The following is a 27,521-nucleotide window of genomic DNA, read 5'->3' as shown; positions in this document are numbered from 1 at the left end:
AAGTTCCCCTCAACCCCCCCCCCCCCCCTCTTTTAGATAATGTATACGATTGTCAATATCCTTTAAAATGCTTAACAAAGTGTTTTACTTTTTCAGATACAGCACATTGAAGATTTAAGATTTTAGTCCCCTAAAATCCCTAATTACGCCATCCATGGGTGTGGCAATGAGTTTTACAAACTGTTATTGTTGCAATCAACAACTTTGCTTCTATAATATAATGCATCACGAAATCTTTATCGTTTTTAAGGTATGTGTAAAAGACTTAACGAGTCTCTTGGCTACTAATCCGTTGGAAACGGAAGACCTTAATGATAGTGAAAAGTAGAGAAAAAGAAACCTAACAAAAACAATAGGATCTTCCGTTGAAAACATAAGACCCTAATAAACAGATTTTAAACTGGATCTGCTTAACTCCGTCGTTGAAAAGGAAAAAAAGTGCAGTGGGATTTGACTAATTGACGAAGTAACTACTGGGGTATTTTCTAATAACCCCAAAAAACCAAAACAAGGGTCTTTCTAATAAAGCGATTTCATTTTTTAAACAATTAAATCGAATTACATGTATTACGCCATAAATGCATCCCAATATTGTGGTAATAGATTCTTTCTGTGTAATTTGTTATCTTCGCTTGTCAAGTGTATATGATCCGATTAGTCGTTTGACATAAGGCAAGTTCAGAGCTACACCCTTGACGGATACAATCGTAATTATTGTATCATTAGCTATCTGTTCCTGATAAGACTGACCTATTAAAAATAAGCAAAACACGAAACAGACCAGCTTAAAGCAAAAACCAACAGCCTCCTTCGTAAAATCAACAGACACCGATGCAATACAAATGATCACCGATGTAAAACTAACAGCCATGCACTGAATTAACGCTAGATGGCATGCACAGAGGTATCAGTAAAAATCGAACTCTGGAGAAATCGGAACTCAGAGAAATATTACCCTTGAATGACAGGGAACGTTTTAATGTGCGGATACAGAATTTATTCCATCGAAAAAGAATGGGTTCTGGGGAATCGTTAGGTTTGCCAGGGGTGGGATGGTGGTAGTGGTTTAGAGTCCGTACAATATATTCGGTTATTTTACAAAGTAAATTTTAGAAATTTGAGTTTTCCAGAAGTGTATACGTGTGTGTGTGGGGGGGGGGGGGGTGGGGTTCCAGACTTCATCTTATCCATATCAACAAAACTTTAAAGCTATGTATTTCGTTTGTAACTTGACTTACAAAGTTTGTTCAAGCATATAAAGCATCAATTTACCACTCTAGAGATAAAAATTGGAATACTTATTAATTATTTGTGGGGAAGGGGCCAAAACTTGTCGAATTTTAAGAATTGATTCTGAAATTATATTTCCTAAATGCTGTCATTTACAAAGGGTTTTTTTAAAAAATATTTATGGTATGTTCTTAAAGACAATAGAATACTGGTACCCCCCCCCCCCCCAAAAAAAAAAAGCAAAAAAAAAACCAAAACACAACCCCCCCCCCCAAAAAAAAAAAACAACAACAACAACAAAACAAAACATATCGTCTTCATTTTGTACTGGGGCTGTCTAGGGGTTTGTTCTGTTCGTAATCCGGGTTTGGAAGGATAAAAAGAAAAACAAGAATTTCGGGGTTTAAAGAGTTTCGTTATATTTTGTGTAAATAACAGTCATATAAAACAAACGTAAAAGATATGAAACAGTATCCTATAAAATTCAGGAATGTGATAATTACCATTACTGTAGATAGAGATTTTGGCCTCAATACGCTTAACGGATTATTAAAAATATTGCAAATTGCTGCTGAATCAGATTAAACAAATGCACATATTTTTCATGTATAACAATCTTAAATCCCGACCGGGTACTGAAGATCCAGGTGCACCTAACATATGTGAATACATACATGTATAGACATAAAAGATATACAGATACACATAACATATATGGATAAATAAACGAATACACATAATTAAATATACCAAAACTAACACATTATTCTTTTCATAATACTCATCTTTTAAGTCTCAAAAGTATAATGCAATCAAAACTGTTACATTTTTTAAAATGATTTCAGATATACTGTATCGATTGGTTAGTTACTGACTGGTTAACCTGCTCAGGCCACGCTTGTTCGTGCATACATATATACTCAATCATTACATGTACGTAGCATTAGGAAGGGGGTGTATGGAGGCCTGTCCCTTCCACTTTTTCTCGTAGCAAATTTTTTGTTTACTTAAATTAACATCAAAGATACAAATTACCAAGGACCTTTTTTCGGAGCATGTAAAAACTAAAATTGAAGTTATAGGTAAACATCCCCCCAAAGGAATAGGTAAACATCCCCCCAAAGGAATAGTGTTTTCATAATTTGCAATGTTTTGGCTTGTCAATGTCTGCCCTCGCCTCCAACCTTAACTTTAAAACACACTGCTTGGTGTCTGTATTGTGTAATTATTTATGTATGCGATTATTTATAGGCACGTTTTATCGCGCTGCCCCCTTCCCATCAACCGCATATTCCCAAATTTATATATAAAAAAGTAAATGAACATGAAGTTGGCTTCTCCACTTTTTTTTTTTGGTTTTTGGGGGGGGGGGGTATAAGAAATTGAAGTGAAAGGAAGGAAATTAACAGTGAATTTGAGGTTATAGGTACAGGTGTAAAGTAACCCCCCCCCCCCCCCCCCCCTCGGAATACGATTTTCACGACTTCGATAATTTGTAAATTTCCCTTTTTTTGCCAACGATGTGATGTGATGTAAACAATGATGCAAGCAAATATGTACACATGTTTATTGACTTAGTCTCTTTGTTACTTTAGAACAGTTATTATAACTTTTTAAATTCTTGTTACAATTTCCCGATTTCTCTCTCTCTGAGAAAATGCAACCCAATTTATGGATGCGTTTTCATTGGGTTTCGTTATATGATACGATTTCTCCTGATATTTCTATGCACACCATTTAGCGACAATTCAGTGTATGGCTATTGGGTTTTGCACCGGTGATTGTTTGTTTTGCACCAGTGTCTGTTGATTTTGCAAAAGAGGCTGTTGGTTGTTTTAAGCAGCTGGTCCGTTCGTATTTTAGCATGTTTTTAAAAATAAGTTGTTCGTTTTGCTTTGACGTTTTTCTCCTTTCCGCCGCTCATATATTTGCAACTTCTAAAAATATCTATGAAAAGTTATTGTACATAGAAACTGCAATTCAAAATATTTGTGTGCTTTAAAAAATTTTTTTTTATCAACCATGTATATCAAAAATACTGTACCTAGATATACCACTGAAAACACATTTTTCTTTTAAAGTCCGCCCCGTCATTGTACATTTTTTAGTTTCTCTATTTTACTTCAGAGATAAGCGGGACAATTTATTTTACATGAAAAATAGACAAGTGAAAAAAAGTAATGATATATCAATTTACATGCAACTTTTATCAAACTTTATGATCCATAATGAATATGATATCTAACCTAAGATTAAAAAAATGCTTGGTTTTCAACCATGAAATATTGAATGATTGAATATCTGGGTCATTTTCTTTCCTCGACTTTTTTTTGCAAATCCATTTAAATGATCTTTTGTGGTTAGTCTTAACCTATGCAAATGTTTATTTTTTAAATATATTATATTTAGGAAATTGAAATTAAAAGTTCAGGCATGATGCATCACTCTCACGAAATATTTGCAAAATTTACATTCAACGGAATGTTCAGGTATTAAAATATATTTTATTTTGAAGCACTGTGTGTAAGATAAACTGAGTAAGAATGCAGTAAATATTAGGAAAACTCCCCAGAATTTGTAATGAAAAAAGTATATCAAGATTCGAAATATAATCTAAAATTCAAATTTGTATGTACCAATTGACATATTCAAATGCATCGGTTGCAAATAACTCAATCTATTTGCTTCATTTGTTCTTCAAATAATTCGATACCACTCAGTAGCATATTCATTAACAACTGTAAGTTTCTGGTTATAGATTCTGTGGTACATGTATGTTACATGGTATTTTTTTCTCTTGAAATCCAACTTACACACACTAAGATAGGTCAACTCAAAACATAAAATTGTAAAAAAAATGCTAGGAATACATGTAGTATTCAGTTGTGAATTTTTAAGAAAAAAAACATATCATATAAAAACGTGCATATCCAATATCGTGTTGGGGAGCCTGTAACAACAACAGATGGGAAATATTGATCGAAAGATAGGAGGGCATGTTCATTTAGTGCAACATATAATCCTTAATTAAATATAAAAGAAGAAAGAAGAAATTGTATTTGATTTTGTACTCAAATAATAATTTATTTTTTTTCTAAATCACTAGAAATCATTTACCTAAAGTTATATTTTATAAGATAATATAATTAAAATCGTGACTATGCCACTTTAAGAGTTTATCAAGGTATATTCATGCTTATTACAACAAATACTTTTAGATACATTATCGCATGTTTATCTCAATATACGGTGGATATCACTCATGGAATAAATTTTTGATATTCCACAATGTGTTCTTACGCCACATGACGTCATAATTAAGCATTACGTAGGTTTATGCGGTTGGTTGACGTAGAATGAAAAAGAAAAAAAATTCATTCAGTTGAAAACAGTTGAGTTTTAAATTTGAAGCATTTAATGTAGTTTCATTTATTTTTAATGAATTCATAAAAAATTGTTCGAAAATGAAATGTTTGTTTGTTAAATTCAAAGAACTTCTTTTTCTTGCGTAAAGTTGTCGACGTCTTGCAGTTTTAATGTGTTGTGCGGCTCACAATTACAATTTTTACAGAAAGAATTGAGATTAACAAAATCTGTGTTAAAAACACGTGATAAAAAGAATCTCTCATGATTTGTGATGGTATATGATTTTTACCCAACTCGTTGTGTTTTTTCTATCCCCTCGACACGGCTCGGGGATAGAAATCACACAACTCGTGGAATAAAAATAATATACCATCGCAAATCATGAGAGATCCTAAATTTCATTAAAATCACGACACATTATTATCTTAAATAATATTTTATAAGATATATAAGAATGAAAAAATTAAGAGTTTATTAAGAAACATTTATACATATTACATGTACAACATCAACATGTCTTTTGCATTCTATCGACTCAGATCAAAATCCGCGTTGCTCTATTCTTTTGTTAGGACATCAGGTTCGTAGACTTCAATATAATATGCATAATGTTTTTAAACTGTTTGAATGTTTACATCTATTACGCTCTGCATGCGTCATCATAAAGACAATGATTGATGTATTTACATTGTAACATGAGAGCACCAATGATTTATGTCACAACAAACTTTGTTCAATTGGATTCAACTAAAATTGATAACTACTGTATTGAAATTATTCGAATGTTTTTTCTCTTGATTAATTTTTCTCAAAAATGTTTATATACAAACACCACACATACATATGATCGAAAAAACGAAAATAATCTTAAAAAACGTAACTTCAATATATGAAATTCACGTGCAACAGGGATATTCAAATGTCAATCGCAGTAAAATTAGAATGATGACGTGGTAGCAATCATGGTATACAGATCCATAGTATCTAAAGCATCGTCAATTTCTTCATTTGTGCACATTGCATGAATCCTCCGAAACATGTAACTTAGCATCTATATTTGAGATGGATACAGCATCGAATCGAGAGATGTGTTTGTTGTTGGAAATTTCTTCGTCGTTGTTCTCTTTTACTAGATCATGACAGTCACAAGAATCAAGTTTGAGAGAGGAGAAATAATTCTGTTTGCATTTTTCTTCGACGTTGTCGTTGCTTTTCACTTTTAGCTAAAATGAAATCATATGATCAGGGTTTAATGACAAACATTTGATATTTTTTTATGTTTTCCTTAAAACGACGTACGAACCTCTAGTTTTTTAATCCCATAAATGGTGACAATATCTCGAATTAACGTCATGACGTTGACAGCATTGATCTCCTTTCTTACTGTGGTCTCTTCAGATTCTATTTAAAGATAATGATATATTAAATTAAGAAATATAGTTTTGTTGAAATCAATATAATAATAAAACTTTATATAAAGCAAACTTTTGAAACATGATTGTGTATTAGAAAATTGTTAGAAAATGTAACACAATAAATTAAACTTTAAATTCAAAGACATACTAACAAAATATATTTACACTCTGTTATGAAAATATTTTAACGATAATTTAATTTTTTTTTCTTTGTTAATACCGATGATATTATTACATTTTTCATTAAAAGGATGCTTTTTCCGATTGAAACATATCTAAGACAACGATGTAATTTGTTATATTCACACAATGACTATTCAATTAATATTTCACAAAAAGAGCACTATATGCATTCTTTTTAGTATCGTGGGTATTGGTTTTGTTTTCTGGACAATAACGACTAGAAATTGTTTATTTTATAGCAAATCCTTCCTAAACCTATTACACAATATTTAAGTCAGTTTAGAAATTTTAACTCACTCTCATATTTTTTAAATTTGAGGAATTTCTCATGTAAACGTCTGAATACATCTTTCACGATGTACAAGATTCCCAGAGAGTCTAAAGTCATTGCCGTGTCCGCTCGAACTGCTGAAATACTGTTATTCAGGATCGACAAGAAAATTGTTAACATGAACATGATGACAAAAAATATATACGTCATGTAAAAGAATTGGGCTGTCAACGGCGAGGCAATTACTAAAGGATCAAGTTTGTTTTTGCCAATAAACGTGTTGGCTAGACTCCCGCATGTGATGTATATAGACTTGTAGTTTTCCAGCCTTGATCCAAAAAGTAAATAAGCTAAGAATACAAATGCAATTAGTAAAATCGCCAAAAGAACTCCAAAAGAGAGCAAATCCTTTCTTGCATTTGTAATTACTGCTAGAATTTCAGTAAACCGTTTATTGTATCCTAGAATTTTCAATATTTGTATTGTTGATACAAAAACAAGAACAGCGAAGAAAATATTCAACGCGTTATCCCAAATAACAATGTGACCATAGTTTATGAATCGATTGGCACCAGTCAATTTGTCTTCATAGAACATGTTCATAGCTGTACTCGTGTATTTCATTTTAACTACAATTATCACGAAACAGGAATATGCCAAACATGTACTTATGCAATCTACAACGTTCCAAGGCTCTTTAAAATATGTGATGCAACCAAACTTTGAACAGTTCCAAAGAATTTTAAAAAGCAGGAAAATATAGTAACACAGTACTATTATATACGCCATAACCAGTCCAAATCCAAGGGAAGAAAAGTTCAATATCGGCTTAAATGCTTGAATGTCTGTCCAAGTAACAACACCTCCAACCTCGGGAAACTCTGTAAGTAGCATTGCATAATGAAAAAGGTTCACGTTTGGATTGTACATTGTGAACTCTAAAAAAACAGCACGTGTTTTCCGGTCAATCCAATCATGTTCAACGAGCTCTTTCAAAAGTAAGTAAGCATTTGCTCTATTCTTTACAAACTTTAAAATATATCCACCCCCGCTGTATGTATTGTACTCTCCCATTCTTGATATTCCCCATATGTCACTAGCTTTAGTGTATTTCCAAGAATCGGCTGTATAAAAACGATTTTTATAATCATTGGTTCCACAAATGCTTTCATTATAGGATTTCCATTCCAAGCAATACAAACTCTGGTCTTCATTAAGTTCGGAATACGTCTCTATGCATGGGTAGGTCCCAACCAACTTTGAATATTTACAACTACCTAAAATTGAAAATAATTATAGCAGTTTCCATGTTAACTTAAGGTAGTTTTCAAATTGAGTATGGTGGATTAATGTTAAAATAAATAGTATCTTTGAAATATTATGTGATTTCATTTTGTTTTGTTAACTGTACCTGACTTCATTCGAACTTGTCGCAGCCGGGCAGGTCCAACACGAATACTCGCCATATCTTGAAACCATTGACGATCTACAACCGTCAAGGGTTTACTTGCGTAATTATTGACTGGATAATACGTTGGGATGAAGGTTTCATTCAGCCATGTATAAAAGCTTTTTTTATCTGTAATCTAAAACAAGCACAAAATTATTTGATTAAAAACCTTCATAATAAAAACTTAAACAGATTGTTCGGAGAATAAAGCGATTAAAAACTGGTAGGCAAAATAGTGTGTTAGTAATAAAATTCAATTGCAATAAAATAAACTTACAGCCGAGGGTCCTTCCTTCCCAAACATTAAATAGTTGTCCAAATTTTGTTTTAGATGAAACGATCTTTTATCGCGTTCAAAGTAGCTAATCAAGTAAATAGCAATGATGTAAAGGGTGAAAAAGATTATGTTCCGTAGAGCTGATTTGGCTTTTGATTTTTCTTGACATATTTTCTTCAAGTCTGCCCGTTCCTCTTCGGAAATCAAATCATACGTTGGAAGCACGTAGTTAGTGAGATCTTTAAAATAAATTTTAAAAAACCACATAGAAAAATATGTAATAAAAACAGGTCTTGTTGAATTTTGTTTTTCATTTTGTTAATTTATCTATCAAATTTTACACCTCTTGGCACAAATAGGATTTTGATGAAAAGAAACATTGTGTATTGTAGTATTAATATCTTATTACCTGAAATGTTTGTTTCTTTATATCCTTTTGAAATCGACATTTTTCTTAATTTTTGTAGATTAATATTGGGTGCCCTCTCTTGGTACCAGTTTGTTAATAGAGTTGAAAAAGAAATTACTATTATAAGTACTTTCATCGGATCAAACACAACTAAAGATTCTACTAGAGAGAAAACAAAGGAAGAAAGCCATTCTTCTGATTTAGTACTGCCCCATTCCATGCTGTATAGGATTAAGAAGAAACAGGATGATAAAACAGACATTGTTAAAATTATCCATGCCAAGTAGTATATCCAGTGAGGAAATTTGTCGTCTTCTTGTTGAAAAACATCGGTATCAACGTCGGACAGAGAAACTGAGATATCATTACTCTTATAAGGTCTGTTGATATGTTTAGATTTAGAAGATTTTTGTTTTGTTTTTATATTGTTGTTTATATGTCTAAACACATGGGAAGCAAATAAAACAGGTAGAGTTGAAATCAAAATTCCAACACAAGACACGTATAGTGTTGATGAAGAAATTTGAAGAAATCCAAACGTCACTTGCTCCACATTTTGGTTCTCTGAGGATGATCGAAAAAACATGGCATTTGATATCATGGTTAAACATGACAGAGCCAGTAAGCACGAGATTCTTTGAACACGCGTAAATTTACTTTGTCGTGGACGGAAAAACAGCGATAACCACAAATGGTGTTCCGGAATTTGAGTCTGTGTTTCGTCAGATAGACGTTTTTTAAGAGAAATAAGATTTGGAGCAGATACTGGAATAATGCGATCAAGAGTACAATCTCCATCATCAATAGCCAGCCATTTGTTACAATAGAAGAAATACCTGAAATCAAGAACATCATGCAACTATTATCATTTGGATAGTACAACGGCTATCAAACACTTTAAATGTCACTTGTTTTAAATATACCTCCTGTCTTTGCTTTAAAAAGCGGCTTTCAGAATCGACATGATAATGAGCTTTTAATACTGTATTTTAAATACCTCTTTTTGGTTTGCAAATCGTCGATTATTACTTTGCCCAAAAACCAACTTTGATATCCAGGTAGACCTGAATTGTCATGCCATATTCTTAAATACAATAAATCTCCTAAAGGCTCCGTTGTTCCAAAGAAAAACTTGTTAACACTGGTTGTAGAGAATTCCTTAAAATAAAGATGTAAATAACTTAAATAAAATGTAAATATATTTATTTTAAGGTAATGAAAAAACGTCTAAATCAGATTTGAATAAAACTTCAAGTATTATAATAATATAAAATCATATTAGTTCAAAACTAATTTAAATGTTTTTTTTATAAAATTAATCTTAAAAAAAAATAATTATAATGAAAATAACGTGAAGGAGGTCTGTGTTGCACAATGAAAAATCAATAATGTATTAGGACGTTGATTATATCACATAAATCTCTATAATGAAATATTCCCCATCATATTTTTGCTGTTGCCAAACTTTAAAACTCTACTAGGTCCTCGGTCAAACGTCATGTTTCCGGCAATAATACACTGGTCTGGGTAACACAGGTTAAGAAATTCAACATGACACAACTTTTTAGCATTTTTGGGGGGCATTTTTGCGCAATTGTTATTGATATTGCATTTTCTAAAACATCCTTATTATAATATATTTCTTTTAAACATATTTCTTGTATAAAAGGTTTCTACCTTTTATTTTTGTTATATATGCCAAATGTAAAATGTATTAAGTTAGTCGAAGAGACAGGCAGACGGACCAACGACGAATATCAAGAAATTCGAAAGGCTCACTTGAACATTCGGTTCATGACAGCTTAAAATAGAAAATGTTTGTTTTGTAAAAGCAAATACCTTTGTCTTTCTGTCTTTTAAAACACGAATTCCAGAATCACAAAGGTCTCCTGTTACAATAAACTGTACGTTTGATTTTGTGCCAGCATCTCTCCGTAATCCAGTATGAACGCTTATCAGATAGAAGTACACATGTGATGTAGTATGGTCAGAGAGAAACGTCACTGCCCACTGTAGAATGTAGAAATAATTCGTTTGTTTTAGTGATCTTATCTAATATATGAACAAGTTAAGATTTCGATATGTTTAAGGGGGGTTAAGCCAATCTCAGTTGTGCAAACATATACATGCACAAATTACAAGTCACATTTTAAATGATATTTTATTCAGATTAATAAACCTGATCTACATCCTTTCTATCTTGTCTTCTAAGAAAGATTACTGCCACCAGGTAGATTATAAAGACGCCTATTAGTGTTCCATACACGGACGCGTTCGATGCGTCAAATTTCCCCCACACCGTCAGAAAATTGATGACATTTGGAGGAATATAGAACGAGGAAGAGAACGTGTTTCCTGTACATCGACAGACTGTGTAGTTTAAATCACTCATTGGAAGTACCTAGAAACATAGTATTGATTAAACTTAAATTGTTTGACACAGTTGAAATTCGAAAATAACATATAAATTTGATTACTGTTACCAAACAATTCAAATTAATATTTGTGGAAAAAGATGAAAAAGTCGTATTCTTAAAAGGCCCATTTTAAGAATAGGGTACCCATTTTGAGGAAACGTTGCCACTTAAATGAGCAAAATTCAAACTTTTTCTCAATAAATGGTTGTAGAGAGGACACCAATGAAACTCCTTCATAATTTTTCAGATATTTAAATCTTCAAAATGAGTCAGTTTGGCCAGTTTCGGGCAGAAACAAGCCAGTTCAAGAAAAGTTTACATTCTTATCCTTAAATGTACAAGATGGCCGCACATCCCTTTTGAATTTATAAAGGAATGATCTAAGAATTAGTCGGTCCGCTCGCTGAATAATTAAGTGCGAATGAAACCTAATTTGCGCCTGCGTAAATTGGAATTCTGGAAAGGAATTATATTGACAGTCCGTGTTAGAGAAATTTGAAGAAGTTATGAAACTGGTCATTTTGTAGTTCAAAGTGCGCATTTCGAAGACTATCCAGTATCGTCCGCAGCCACGTTCTATATCTTCCCGACTCTCTTAGCGAGTTTCGAGAGGGAATATATTGGCAGTGGTTTACCACGGAATCATAAAATTCAGATTGCTATATTTGCAAATTTACAACATTAAGTAATAAATAAATGTAGTCATAGATTAATATATTGTATATACACCGCTACACGCTTGTCTTCTTACCTACAGCCATAAAAGATAAAGGCTCAAACTAATTATACACCCGTGTTCTGGATACTATATATCTTGTATTTTAATAGATTTTGTATTTACTTTTGACCAAAAATCAATATTTTGATGGCTAACATACATGTACCTTACCTTCACTCTGGCGTTAATAGTTTTTTCTTTCTTTCTTACTTTTACATTTGTGCTGCTACTATATGTGCTTAAATGCAATCTGAATACAAAATTTACCGTGCAACCCTCCATAGTCCATGAATTGTTATCATCAGTCCATGTACGACACCCCGTGGTTGTGAATATTAAGCTAAAGTTTGCCTCAACTGGCATGAACTCCAGAGATGTCGCATTCCCAAATGGTTCCTCAGTTGTGGTATTACTTACTGCTCGTTTTTTTCTTGATAACAAATTTTTAACGGAGCTGGACCCTGGAAAGATGCAAACAAAAGGATAAGGATTTATGATCGATCGCTTCATAGACATAGATATTAACATTAATATGTGATACTGTTGTTGTATTGAAATGAATGTTTGTAAATTAAAAATCTAATATCTGCATCCTTTAAGACATGCTTTTCTCTGTTCATGAGATGTGGGTCACTGTTACAGATTGTTTCATTTAAAGAATTTTCATCTTTTGTAATCTTTGCTTGTTTAAAAAGACAATATTTTGATACTAAGTTGAACAGATTTTGTATTTCTCTCGAGTTATAGTGCTAAATCATATTTACAAAACATTTTATTATAAACTTTTTTATCTATTATATCATAAAATCAAAATGAATATATATGATTACAATCTACAAGTGTGATTAATATTCAAATGTCATGTTTACATTTCTTAAATACAACAAAACAGAAGAATTGTGATCGAGTAAAGATTTAACAAAAATCTCAATACCTGACTGTGCGTGAGTGTGCGTGTGTGTGTGAGTGCGTGCTGTGTGTGTGTATGTGTGTATGTATGTAAGTATGTATGTGAGTCCATTGTCAGCTCTTAGCAAAATTCCAAGATAACCCTCACATGAATACTCATAACACTTCTTTGGCATGGTAAAAGGACAAATCCTATAGATTTTCAAGTCAATTGATTCAATATTTTTTAAGTTATCGTAAAAAAAGAAGTTAAAACAGGAATTTTATGTACGACTTGACAATAGACATTTCCGGTAATTTTATGTACGACTTGAAATAAATCGCTACCGTATACAGTTCAAATCAACAATTTGACATTTTTGGGATTTAAATCTAGTAAAGGTAAAAAAACCCAAACGTTTAATTTTGTAGTATTGGAGGGTGAGAAGATTGCCCATAATTAAAAGTTGAAGCGGGCAAGAGATTAAAGTCATTCAAAAAACATCGAAACAAGCAGTCGATTTATGGACAACATTTTCCGTATTGCTTACAATAGAACTAGTCCAAAATTCAGAAAACACTTTGACAGATATCGCACATTCATCACCGGAAAATTGTTGTATATTAATAATTGCTGCATATCTACTACTATGGGTTGACATACGACAAGCGTCCATCAGAGCAGACTACTGATCGCTGGGTGTTCAGCTATTCTTCACAATGTATATGGATCGTTTATGTATGCTTATATAAAAATGGCTGTCACTAAATTATTAAACTCTAATGCATGTGTGTTGAGTTTCTGCTATGAATAGGAAAACTGTGCAACCACGTAAATGTAACTACCCTCCCCCAATTTATACACCACAAAGCTATGGGATTGGGATAAAATAGTTATTATGAATTCAAAGTGGTTTTAAAAATACTTGTGTCATATTTATTTTGATCTAATTAATATTTTCATGTATTTTCCTAAAGAATGCATTTCCCCCTACAACAAGTCATGTCGTGAGGGGATGCTCCGCTTAGCGTTGCCCTTGTTAAGACTTTACTTACCGTATTGGGTAGCAAATAAAGGCATCTCGTTTAATACAAAATTGAGTAGAAACAATAGAAATTTTTCATTTGTTGTCATAGCAAACTAGCAAAACAAATTTGTATAAAACATAATTTTCACAAATTAATTTAACCAATGTAAACAAAAACATGGCACGAGCTTTGTTTTGAAAAAAAAAAGAATTAAAGATCTATTTCTGACAAATTGTCAACTGACATTCAAAATTAGCTCTTGGTGTTCTTTATTAAAGCAATATACCTGTAAAAATTTAAAAACAAAAATTAATTTTTTAAAAATATCTCAGCTAAAATCGTAACAATATTCTTTTAAACTTTTATTCTTTTATGTAGTTTTACCCTCGAAATACAAACAGTTTTACAAGAGAAATAATACCTGCATGTGGTTGTATTCCAAGAAAGCAGTTCCCTTTCCGACAAATACCTCCTGGTAAAAAAACTTTAAAACCATAATCGGTCCAATCTCTGACTCCCAAGACTTTTAAATAATCAAAATTTGTAGCTTTTGGAAAAGTTTTAGAACTAAAGAAGAAAGAATACAATGTCATGTTTCTTTGGCTAGTTTTATCAAATCCATCAGGTTTGATGTAGATAATACTAGCATCCTCATCATTAATTAAATCAAATGTGAAATAAATCATTTTCTCTGAATATGCTGGGTTCATTAAAGGAATGTATCTCTTATACACAGGTTTGCCGATATTTGGGACATTAGAATCCACTGATACGTTTTGCGGTATTTTTATGACAGGTACGGACGACGTGGCCACTGATGCATTTTCCGCGTAAATATAGGGGTTCCTTAAAAAATTTGCAATCTGAAAAAAAAATTCAAAATGGAGCATATGTATCGTCAAATCAATATTACTTCTCTCATAGTATTTTTCATAAACAAACACACGCAGACTCATATGGAGCCTATAATTCATTTTGCATTTTCCACAGAAGAAACCTGCTTTGAATTAAATACCATACCGATATTGTCAAGTAGGAATAGTGATGTTCGGAATTATTTCTTTGATACAGTCCAGCAAAAAATGGATCGTTGGTGTTTGATAGATTGTTGCCTGATACTTTTCGAATCATTATTTCAAGCACATGAAGACCATTAAGGAATAATCGCTCTCCAAGAGCGATTGTATTCTCCATAATTTTATTGAAGACAGACAAAATGTTTTTAATGCAAGGAATGTTTCTTTGTGCCTAAAACGTTGAAAAAAGATTGGTATTAATGGAATACAATTATTTACTCCAAATTCGAAATATCACAAGACTTACCAGTTCTCTTTGTTTAATCTGCTTGGATCGCTCATGTGACCTTATTTGAAACAAAAACGAGGCTCGTAAATTCATAAGGTGATGGTCTAAAGTTACGTTTCCTTGCGTTTTTTTCAATAAAAATGTCTCTTGCAAAAATCGAGTAGTTTGTACAATGATGGTTGATCTAATGTCTTCTTCTGAGAGTTCCTCATCTAAATTTTGAAGTTTTTCTGGTAGCATTTTGTTCAATGTATTATCCAGTACTCGGTGGAAAACTACAAAAAATAAAATATTCAAAACAATATATGTAACACATTAACAATTACATGAGGCACGGCACACTATCCATAATCAAAATCAGTTCCTTATTCAAAATCTTTATTCCAATACTAAATGAATATCGACAATATCGAAATATGAAGAGAATGTATATCCATATGGTAGTTTGTTTCTTACCATATCATGTTTAGACTATCGGTAACTTTGTTAGACTTTAATAAAGATACGAAAAAGTGTGATGCATAACAAAAACCTAAACATCTGATATTCAGGTCATGTGTCAGCATTTTGTAGAAGTAGCAAATGAGGGCGGGCTATGTATGCTTATAACTGTACTCACATAATACAGAAACTATCGATATTTTTTTTTTTACATATGACAACAATTCGTATCTTTAAATTATCGATAATAAAACTCTCTTACCCTTGGCTAATAATGTTAATTTGTCCAACATTGTTGTTGAAAGAGGGCGATCAACAGTCTCAATTTCCAAACAACCAATAACTGTTTTCAGAATATCTGTTGTTGTGTTCTATATTAATGCAATCAATTTTAAATCTATTGACATTCAGCATTGATAAAAAAAACTGACATTTCAAGCAAAAAATACGAAGTCTTAAAAGGCCCTACCACAGCTTCCAGTGTGAGGTAAGGCTGGTAACGAGTCAGTGCATCAAGAGTGCTGTATATGGTCTGTATGTCTGCTAAGTTGTATCTTCCGTGTGTGTTGTTGCAACCAGGTGAGATGATCTTTTCTACCAGTCGGATTAGCTTTAATACCCTCTGTTGGTAGATATTAATTGTTAATATAAAATAATAAATAAAATTAAAATCACAATGTATTATAAAATTGTTCATTATGGTTAATTTATTGTATAGTAATTATCATGAATTTGTATCGTATGTGAGAGTTTTCTTGAATATAATACTATATTTACATTTGACTGTACACTTCTTTTTAAATGTATGAATCCACTGATGAATGGCAAAAATGTTCGTTTTTGTGTGTAAAATCAATACAACTGAGTGTCATCTGATTTTATGCGAAATTTATCAGTTTTGAAGTAATTAGAAGAAATATTCTAAGAGAGCGGAAATAGATTAGTAAATATGCCAATGTATTACTTGTTGATAGTTTATGATTTCAGGTCCTCCATCTGTATCGTCAATATATATAGACTCCACTCCACGGAAGACATCTTCTTCTTTTGTAGTTGAATCAGTCTGTAACATTAAATGGTACAACAGACGACAAAATATAAATATTTTACGTAAATAAAAAGATTTATAGATTTTTTTACATCTCTCCGATATTTTAAGGATATTAATGATTAGATGATTTATCCATTTATACTTATCTATTTACATAAAAGTTGGAATTATTATTTTTTTTATTAATGATTGTCAAAAATGGGCAATTTATGAAATCACATTCACTAAATTTAAAACATGAAACTATAAACATATTAAAGTTAAAATTCTAAATGAATACAGCTTTCTTACTGATAATTGAAATAACGAAAGTTTTTGTAGTTGTATAAATTGATATTTCCCTGTACCATTCATTCTCGCAAAATTTTAAAATCAATCGATCGACAAAGGCATCTCTTGATAATTTCGATCACTCAATGACTAAACGGATGTATTCCATAAAGGTATTTCAGATGTTCAAGCGTGTTTCTTTTTTTATGCCAGTAATAGACAAAGTCCACCTGCTATGATTTATGTAGGATTTCAGATAGATTATTCTCATTTGCATGTTGAAAGGTCACTTTGACCTTCCCTCTTACGAGACTTACTGCTCTGAGATAACATAGAATAATCATTATGATAAGTTGTGAATTTTGTTTTTGCGCATTCAAAATAAGAATATATATAGCTGTAAAACCAACCACTCTGTTTACATTTCTTAGAGGTTTAAATGCGCAAAGTACATACGTAAGGAAGCTGCCTCAAAGAAGATGCCGCTGCTCCTATAAAATTAAGCGTCTGTATGTCGTTTCCAGAAAGGTTATATTTACTGAACTTTTCATCAAAGCTCTCGGAAGATACTTCAGTTGAAACCACCTACAAAAACAAGTTTTAGTAAAGTAACATAAATAAATAGCATATTTTTATTAAAGTCAACCCGAATTCATCTTTAAATAAATTATAAAATTCTTGTTTTAATCTGTCATCTATCTACATTTTAAGACGACAAAAACGAGTTTTAGATAAGGGAGACTATTTACTGAGGAATCATTAAAATTCGTGGAGGTAAATTTTTGCGGATTGCGGTTTTTTGTGTATTCGTAGGTATGTAATTTCGTGGATTCATAGGTTTTCATTTTCAGTAACAAAGATAACTCTTTCTAAATCTGTTTTTGTTGAGTATTTAAACTCTTGGGGGAGGGCTACCCATGAATACCATGAACATTGAGCCACTACAAATTCTAATGATTCCACAGTATCTTAAAACAGAATGATTTGAAATATGCTTTTGCTGACCGTGATGTTTTTCACAAAGGTTGCGTAATCCCCATAAATATCAAAGATTCGAACTCTGACAGTCACATTGTAACCAAAAACTGGATCCCCGGCCTGAACAGGCACATCTGCAATACTGCTTTCACCTAAATCAACAAAAGTTTCAAGGCCACTGAAACACTCTAGAAAAAAAACTTGTCGAAACGATGAAATGTACATAAATAAGGAATCTTGAATATTTGTGGAAAAAAAGTTCAACATTTTTTACACCAGCGGTAAATATTAAATGCAATAATATTAAATATTATACATTCACTGATCATTCACGTGTAAACGGAAAAAAATAATCATTGCATTGAAGATCAAGCAATCTTTAAAATTTGAGAAAAAGGTAATAAATTAATATTCAGCTGTTTTATGATACTTTATAAAAATCCATGATCTTTATGATAGATATACCGAGAAATGTTGCATTGTTTTTATTATTTCAAGTGTAGTTTCTTTCTGCATACGTTACATACCCTGGGTCATAAAAGTTAGTCGAGCCCACCTTTGATATAAGTCTCACTTTTACACATGAAATATATTGGTGGAAAGAGAGACTGAGATCAAAAGAGAGCTCATCTAACTTTTTTCGCCCCGGGATCTGATGTTATTTTCATAACGACTTATATTTGATATCTGATATCCGAACTGAATGTAACATACATACTTCCTTCATAAACAATTGAGACAATGTCATCTATTCCATGCGTCAAATTCCTGCGTATTACTGTTTCATACAGGTACACAAACGTTTGTAAACTGTCATCAGGGTCAGTCCAGTTTGAGCAATTAACGCTGATCAGAGTAACCGCATCTATGAAAAAAAACCCACAATATTCATAATTAGTGCAAAGTAAAACAAAGAATTTTATTCTATTTTTTACATTTATGTCTTACGTATGTACGACGCTGTTATCAAAGTCGTGCAAATATTGATATCGCCTCATGCTGGGAATTAATTACTTCCCTTGGGTATATTTAAATCATGCGCATACAAATCCCATCTTTCGTCTTACTACTGCAACAATGAGGTTTGCCATTTTATTAAAACCAAATATTTTCCCCAGAAAATCAAAGTTTTCAACAAAAACATTTTTTTTCTCTTAACTTTACCTTAGTTATATTATACATGCTGGGCATAATTTTTCCTATTTCAACATCCTAGAAGTGTAGATGAACGTAAATGGTCACCCGAAACCTTCATAAGCAACTGCCTCAACCAGTTGTACAACTACTAAGTTATTTCAACCACCTCTTTAGGAGACTCAGCCACCTCCACAGGCTCTTCAGCAGTTCCCACTTTTAAGCCCCCAGTATCCAGGAGAAGGTAATAATATATAACTGATCTTATGATACAATCTATTTATAACTGTTCAAGTCAAATTTATTGAACTTTACCTTTTTTACCACAAGTAACAAGAATCGCCTCCTTAGAAGTGCAGGGGAGATTTTTACAAAGGAAACTGAATAAAAAAATTGTTTTTTTGAAAATGGACAGTTTCTATGCATATTTTTGCATTTTGCATCTATAAATTTGACTGCAAACCTTTCCAAGTCTGCTGAATTACAAAAGTATATTCATACCGTAAGATTAATGGCCGCAAGTGGGCACATTGTTGGTATGAACATGACGAACAGTTAACACTTTACAAAGCCATTAATCCAGCCAGCTCTTGTGGGGATTGTTTTAGAGTTGTGGCTCATATATATGACTATGATAGATCAATCCCTATCTCATTACACACAATCAACTACACCTGCGTACAAGTGTTTCAATTATAACTTTAAAGGAATTTGCACAAGGACTCATTGTTAGTACTCACACACTTGCTATTGCTGTGCTGGCATGCACATCTTAGTTAGCTGGAATCAAACAGACAACGATGGACATTATGATGATCGGTTGTTAGTTATCCCAACCACTCCGTTATACCAACAACAATGGTGCAAGTACCACAAACAAATCAACCAACTACAATCATTGGTTTCAACCACAACAACAATAGAGACAACAAAAACCGTCCCAAAAATTTAACAACCGAGTAATCCCAAAATATATGGGAGCTAGGGAAAACCGCAATCAATAAATCTGTGTTAAAACAAATACTTGGTCAAATATCCAAACAGGTCCGTAGGAAATGAAATTCTATCAGGTTTTCAGTTGTATTTCGACTGCATTACTCTGGTCCAAGAACCCATTTAGCATGTTCCAATTTAGTTTTGGCACATCAACAAACATCCACGTATATAAAAAAAATTCCTATCTCTTGTGTAAGCGTATCAACAATATGAATTGTTCCTAAAGTGACAAATCAGGTTGGCGTCTCATTACACACACCTGTCATTCTAGAGGGAAATAGTGTTAACCTATTCATTCATCAAGTAGAGCGTACAGTACACTACCCATCATTCGATTTAGTTGTCCAAATCTTAACAAAACAAGGCACAGGGGCATGTATTGGTAAGATGGACCTTTCGGATGTAACCAATAAATCCAGCGGATTTTGAGCTCTTCAGAATTAAAATCGCTGGAAATAAATTATTACATAGACAAGTGTCTCCCCATGAGTTGTTTGGTATCATGCAATGTTTTTGAAGAGTTGTCTACTTTTTTTTGTGGACAATTAAACAGAATACAGGCCTTTCTACCATTAATCATTATTTGATAATCATTTTGCTGGGAAAGATTATGACACTTGTTAAATTAAAGTTATCAGACTCATTCAAAAAAATTACTTATGAGTTAAGTGTTAAGGGTTTCATTGGTAGAGGATAAATCTACTTGTTCAACACATAATCTCACATTCCTAGGATTGAAATAAATTGCCCCATTGGCATACTTCAACCGCACCGTTATATCAGGCTAAAGCAAGACATGAAACGAAGGAAGATATGCAGATATGGCTTAAATGTTTGCAAAAATGTAATGGCAAAGTGTATTCCTATGAGGCTGAGTGGTCTAACTTAGTCCTAGATCTGAATACAGATAGAGCAGGGGCTCAGGATCTTGAATGTGGGACATTTTTGTCAAGGCGAGTGGTATTATTTTTCTTGGCCTGCAGGTTCTGATAGGTCAAACATCCTTTAAGACATGACATCTTTGTAGTTGATCCCTGTTGTGTTGGTTATGCATGTATGTCTTTAGGGTGCTAAGTTAAAAAACAAAAAAGTGGTGTTTCACAGTGATAGTCAGGCACTTATTCTCAACAGGCAAACCTCCAAGTCTCAGAGAGTTATGTTATTGCTACGGCCTTTCATTATCAATTGTATGTTAAACAGTATTTGTTTTAGTGCAGTTCACATACCTACGCCTACAAATCATGATGCAATTGCTGATTCAATATTTCGTAAATAGTGGCAACTTTTCAGGCAGACTGAACCCCAGCACAGACCAAACCATTGCCGATCCCCAGCTCCTTCCAGCATTTTGTATGCAATACGAATTAAAATCTCCTTGGCCCATCCTCAGAGTGTGTAGTTAACTATTCAGTTGAATGCCTTTCTCATGGAACAGAACAATCTTACTTATCAATCTAATCACATCTTACAAAACTTTAAGGTTTCCAAGACCCAACAGACCAATTTTTTGTATCTAAGCTGTTGTAAGGTTTAAAGCGCATCAAACACACCCAAGACGTTAGATTACCAAGTGACAGTAACCCCAAAACAGAATAAGAGGTTGTTGATGAGGGAACATCTCCATATCGACGAAGCAAATTAATTTTTTACTTTTGCAAGTAACATGTTTTTAAACCCGACTAAACGGGTAAGGAAAACAATCTGTATATACAAAGCATACGCGCTCACAATATTATTATTGACATTACAACATTATACAGACCCATTGTTTTGTTATTAACAAGTAACAAGACACCAATTTTCGTTAGTATTGACCAAGGCAATATCTGTCCTCCATCTTGATACAACCGTTTACAAGTCACATTCTTTTAAGATTGGGGTGAGCACTGATTTGACAATGATATGTTTTTCATCCGACATCATTCAGACTTTAGGAAGATGTCAAATTGTTACAAAGCGTACATATGTATTCTAAATATATATTTAATTTAAAAATTCTTTCAAATTATCCGATTGTTTGGATGTTTGGGTAATCAATTATCTAGAGAGAGCATTTGCTCCGACCTTGTGGGTCTAATCTTAATCTTGAGAAACAAAATCACTTTATGGTGGCAACATTATAGTGGAAAGAAATTGCTCAACGCTTTTTAGAAATTAGAGCTACTGAAGCAAGTAGCTTGATGTAGCTTGTAGCCAAAATAATATCTATCCATTTTGGGGGCAATGATCGTAGCAAAACTTCTGTAAGAAAAATTATGTTAGCAATTATAAAATTACTTCGGGATCTAACAAGTGAGTTTCCACATGTACACTTCATCGATCCCTCATTTTGCCCAGACGTACATAGTGCTATTTTTACAATGCAGTGGCCATGGAAAGACAAAAGAAACGTATATATTCCTTCATGGTGAAAAAGGTCTTTGAAGATTTCAGTAATCCAACATCTAGACATCTCGAAGCATCCCCAATTTTTTCAAAGGGATGGGGTCAACTAGCCTTATCAGGGCAACCAAATATTTTTTAACACCATTCAAGGTGGGCTTGAAAAGATTATGAACCACAAAATCTCGATCGATTTGCAATCATATTACCTCTAAATTCCCCATGGCGAGACACGGCTTAACGGATGCCGCTCTAAGCCCCACCTCGTGGTGACGGAGACCCCAATTATGAGTGTTCTTAGAAACCACTCTAGGTTGGATTCTATGGCGTATTGAACTACTTTTCCATGATAATTGAAACTTCGACTTTGATCTTTGGACCTCCAAGGGTCATTGTCACATGGATTTGAGATTTGATTTGCTTGAATGATTTGATTTGCTTGAATGATTTGATGTGTTGAACTTTCACCTTGAGTCTGTATCTTTTACAACCATAGTCACTTATTTGATATGTTGAATGTTTGATGATACAGTTGTGCCTTTTGGCCTTGTTGTTTGAATGCAGCCAAAATTAATTATTTGCTTTGTAAGTAATTTGATATATGTTTTGCTGATAAGCAATGCCCTTTAACTCCAAGTAAATATTAATAAATACTTTCTGTGTTTACTTGCAATATCTTAGATAATAGATATTTATAATTTCTTTCACGTAAGGAAAAAAGATAAACATTTGCTCTAAAAATCGTTTTTCCATTAATAAATTTAAGTCTACTCAAATTTTTTATGGTAATTTTTTAGTGTCCTGGCCTCCTTGAAGCTTAGCGTTTAAAATACTGTGTTCTGATGTATTGTAATAATTATTTGATTAAATGTTATAGAAAAGGCAGATATTGTCCAGTCAAAATATAAAAAGTCCGGCCGCGCGGTGTGTCAATCTGCTTCTTCTGCCTTCTACATCCTTGAATTGGAGGGTGGGAGTTTTCTCATGCCTGTTATAGATCTTCTTCCACCCGTTCTCCGCCAAGTATGTTCTTTTTAGTTTTATATCTGTAAATTTTTTCAGGCCCATTTTCATGATTGTTCGTTTAAATCTTAGTTGTGATTAATCAAAAATCGGGATTTCCCTCATCTTTATCCTTGTTGCCTGACAGAATAACATGCCATTATCAATAATATTTTTGAGAGTTACAAACTGATTGTTTAGGATACTGGGGGGTCAACATATAAACTATTACAAGTGCCTTCAACTTTTACATGAGATATTTTCTTGCCATATAATAAGATTTAATAAAGAATTGATCCGAACACTTTAGTTTTAAAATTGATCATTTTCCTTTCTCTTTACACCGAACTTTTTTTGAAGAGATTTAAATAGTCTAAAATTGGCCACCACCATCTTGCCCTCCTAAATACCACAAATATGTGACAAAGCAAGGCAAACTGTTAACAGACCTTTTATTTATTAAAGGGGTACATGTATAAAACAAGGTGTTCTAGTGATAAGGAGGATTGTAGAAAAAATGAGCAATTCAATAGGTAACTGGGCTATCATAATGCTTCAATGAAATTAATAATGTTTAATGGGCACTGCTACACTGTTGTTTTTCTGTTCACCGTAATTATTCTCCCCACTTAAAACTTTCGTCTGTCTTTATAAAACATTTATATGAAATGTCATTTAGACGCAGAAAGAAAACAATTATTTTTTAACATTGAGTGGAAACTAAAAGGGTAGCTCGGCTATCAAAATGCTTATTGTATCAGTATAAAACATTTTCTGGACCAGAAAACGTACGCTGTTGTCTTTCTTTTTCAGGATAAAGTAGTCCACTTTTATCTAAAATGTTCTTCTGTCTTTATAAAACATTAAACTGAAATGTCATATAGACACAGATACATGTATATGACAGATAATGAAACGAATATTTTTTTTTAACATTGTATTGTTTTGTCAACTCATAGAAAGTAGAGAGCAACGTAAATAATTCAGGTAAAATATAATTATTTATAATGTTTCCCGTTTTAAGCTGACCTTACCTGTATCTTTTGAGACCGAACATACTCCATCGGTAGGTGGTGTGTTGGTTTGTATTTTTCTGTAGATTTTCCTTTCATGTTTTGTATGGTTGGCAATTGTGACAAACAGTGTCACAACATACGATTTACCAGATTGTAAAACAAAACTAGGCACATTAAAAGCTTGGCTGTTGCATGTAGTATCTAAAAAAAGAAACATACTTTTATGTAACATTTTGTATTAAACATGTGAAACGAACACGGGAATTTAACATTTTTTATATCTAATATCCTAATATAATATTATGATACAATTTACATAGCATAACTTACATCGTTGTTTCGTCAATACTCATTGAATACTAATTTTTGTGGATTTCGTTGTTAACACGCATTATTGTATCTTTGAAATGATTTTCAATTTATTCACGAAAATTGATACCCTTGAATTTTAATAAAACCACAGTATGTATTGTACTAAATTTTCACCGTTTTCTTGATTTTCTGTTGACATTAGAACCCGTTCATATCTTCCATTTAGATTTTCCCATAAATGCCAATCATATTTAACGTCATCTCCTGGTACACAAGACTGGCACCAAGCAACAAGAGCCAGTTTGGACGACACAGCGACTTTGTCATTACAATTTAAGCTACAGCTGTGAAATAGAATACAAAAATGGGAAAGATAAAAACAACTTGTAATAATTATGAATGAATGAAGGAAGTTTCATTACTTAATTGAAATGTACTTTATAGCTAATGATGGTCCTGTTTCTGTAATTGATGCAATCTGCGTAAAGGTTCTTTCTAAGGATCCCTCGTGTACTGTCACCGTAACAGCATAATCTAAGTCAGTTGACATCACGGAACTCAGTTGAACAATACCACGTGACAGTTCCTTAACGGAACAGTTGTCTAGTGGTGTTTCATCGATGCGAATTTCAGCCACACTCATATATGCACGTGAAAATCTAGAATTCATTGAATAGTAAATATTGTATTTCTATTTGAGGAGGTGATAAACTTTATAAAAGTAACCAAATACAACAATCAGTCTTTGTCTAAATAATAATATAGATATATGGAAAAAAAATATATCCTTTTTCCTTGATTAAAAAATATTGGTAACTTTGACAACTTAAATAGATACAATTCACTTAGAATACTATTGTCAAATGTACACAAAATAGATTGATATTATACATGTATCTACTTCTTTATAAGTACCTTTTACATTTCCAGGTAAAGGTGAGATTCCCCTTGATACCAAGGTCTAGGTAAGTAACTCGTGATTCAGACAAAGCGTCAAACGTCATATTTTTTAACCCAATGACGTAACCACCACCCACTATGTAAGCAAAAGGATGCGAGCTATGAAATTGAATATACATGTATTCCGGAAACTAAGTGGTACTTAGTGTCACATTGAGATGTAAGAAAATTAAACCTTCCCTTAGCGTATTTCTCCTTATTAGCATTCTACCTTGACCTTCTTGAATTGGGTTTTCATAGTCAATCGGTAAACCGAATTCTTCCGTGTTATTAGTTTGAAACAGTTTCCAATAAAACTTAATATTGTCTTTACAAAAAATTTCCATTCGATTTGAAATGTATAGATCATTTGCAGAGAAGACTTTCATTGGATTTGTTGGTATTGAATACTGACGATCAAATATGCCGCGAGTATCAAAACAGCTATTAACAGTCGTTGCAGTTTTTTCCATTGTTTTGACAGATATGTGGTTTGAACACTTAATGGCAACAAAATTCGTCCCAAGGCTTTTATACGCATAACTAAATACCATTGGTTCAGTAGATGATACATTTTGTCTCTTAGTGAAAACGATGTCGCGGTCAACTGCATCCCCAGGTTTCATTTCGCAAGTAACAAATGGCCTTGTGGTAGTCGAAGATGAAATCACGTAAATAGAAGCGTTTCCCGGAGGAAGTGGTATTTGCATTGGTTGAACACTTACACCGAAGACATCTTCCACAGAGAGGTCTGCTATAAGTGGTTCATCAAGATATACTGTCTCTCTCTCGTTGTCAAGGTGTATTCCATAGACAGACGGAATGTAGAGCCCAAATTTTGCATACCTGAAGGTGTATGTCGTGCCATTCATATTTTGGTTCACTTCATATGTTTCTTTTGAGACAAAAGTGTTAATGTCAGAATTTACATTAAAAAAATAAAATGGATCACCAGAAATTCCCTCTGCTTTCAATTGTACGTCGGTAAACCTTAAATCAAACTTTGTAGTATTGCACGTTAGTTTAATAACTCCTAATGTTATATTTTTGTAAACTGTGTACTCACTATCACTGTTATTCATCTTGATAACCATGTTATAAGTTCCACGTTTGCCTGCAAATGTGTGCGTTACAGTCGGTGACACAAGCTCAAAATGTTTAAGAGGAGTTCCGTCATCAAAATCCCAAAACACTGATATTCCAGAAGGTAAGTTTGGAAATTTGTTTATAAAAATGGTAAAAGTCACCTTTTTTTGAATTGTTACTGATTTAAAATAATGGTTGTATTCTAAAGTTGGAATTACTTGCTCTAACTTCATACTCATGGGAACTGGATTTTTATATTGAAAAGAAATCTCAGATAGCTTATAAGTTTCGAGGTTAACAACTGTTTTTACGACTTGATGAGACAAATCATTTGTGCACGTAAATACCACATTCATTTGTCCCGCTGTCCTGTAAAAGTGAATGCGTTGAATTGATTGACTATTTGTTAAGTTTACAGCGAGGGTTTCATTGTTATCTCCGTAATCAAATATACATCGAACATTAGAGGGATCGTGGTTTGTTGATGAGTAAGATAAAGTGAAGGTTGCCTTTCCATCTGGAATAGGAATTTTGTTAGCAAATTTATTGACGGCTAAACTTCCATTGGATATCGGATACTCGATCCTTATTATTGTGCTGTTAACATGGGTATACATTGAGTTCCAAGCATGTAGCGTTACATTATACAACCCTGGCAGTGCATACGAATGAACAATACTACGATCCATAAAGGCAATTTGAAATGATCCAGCTCGGTGTAGAGAAATGTTATTATCTCCAAAATCAATTGTGTAATAGACGTTCCACTCCGGAGGTGATATGAAAACGAACTGAATCTTTTCATTAACTGCTGCAATGGATTTTGATGATATATCCATGTTTATTGGGTTCCAGATGTAAATTGTTTTACTTGGAGTTACACTAACGGATCCATTACATGTAAGTTCCCCATAGACTGAGTAGTTACCTTGGTAAGAGAACGAGAATCGGCACTG

The 27,521-nt window shown here is 32.9% G+C and overlaps 1 protein-coding gene across 1 annotated transcript; it reads right to left on the bottom strand.

Moving 5' to 3' along the window:
• Positions 1-5,116: 5,116 nt before the first annotated feature.
• On the bottom strand, positions 5,117-26,910 carry LOC105346465 (polycystin-1-like protein 1). Its single transcript, XM_034480138.2, has 23 exons — positions 25,456-26,910; positions 24,978-25,199; positions 24,715-24,884; positions 24,247-24,429; positions 18,417-18,563; positions 17,726-17,850; positions 17,177-17,305; positions 16,364-16,462; positions 15,869-16,021; positions 15,662-15,770; positions 14,977-15,233; positions 14,674-14,901; positions 14,075-14,516; positions 12,004-12,197; positions 10,781-11,002; positions 10,441-10,611; positions 9,599-9,759; positions 8,602-9,437; positions 8,193-8,431; positions 7,877-8,051; positions 6,492-7,742; positions 5,900-5,997; positions 5,117-5,819 (listed from the first exon to the last, which is right to left on the bottom strand). Exons 1-23 carry the CDS (start codon positions 25,617-25,619, stop codon positions 5,601-5,603), a joined length of 5,994 nt encoding a protein of 1,997 aa, XP_034336029.2. The 5' UTR covers positions 25,620-26,910; the 3' UTR covers positions 5,117-5,600.
• Between the last annotated feature and the right edge of the window lie 611 nt (positions 26,911-27,521).

This window comes from Magallana gigas, chromosome 5 (genome assembly GCF_963853765.1).
Source record: "Magallana gigas chromosome 5, xbMagGiga1.1, whole genome shotgun sequence".
Lineage (NCBI taxonomy): Eukaryota > Metazoa > Mollusca > Bivalvia > Ostreida > Ostreidae > Magallana > Magallana gigas.
This window is presented reverse-complemented; position numbering and strand designations above follow the sequence as displayed.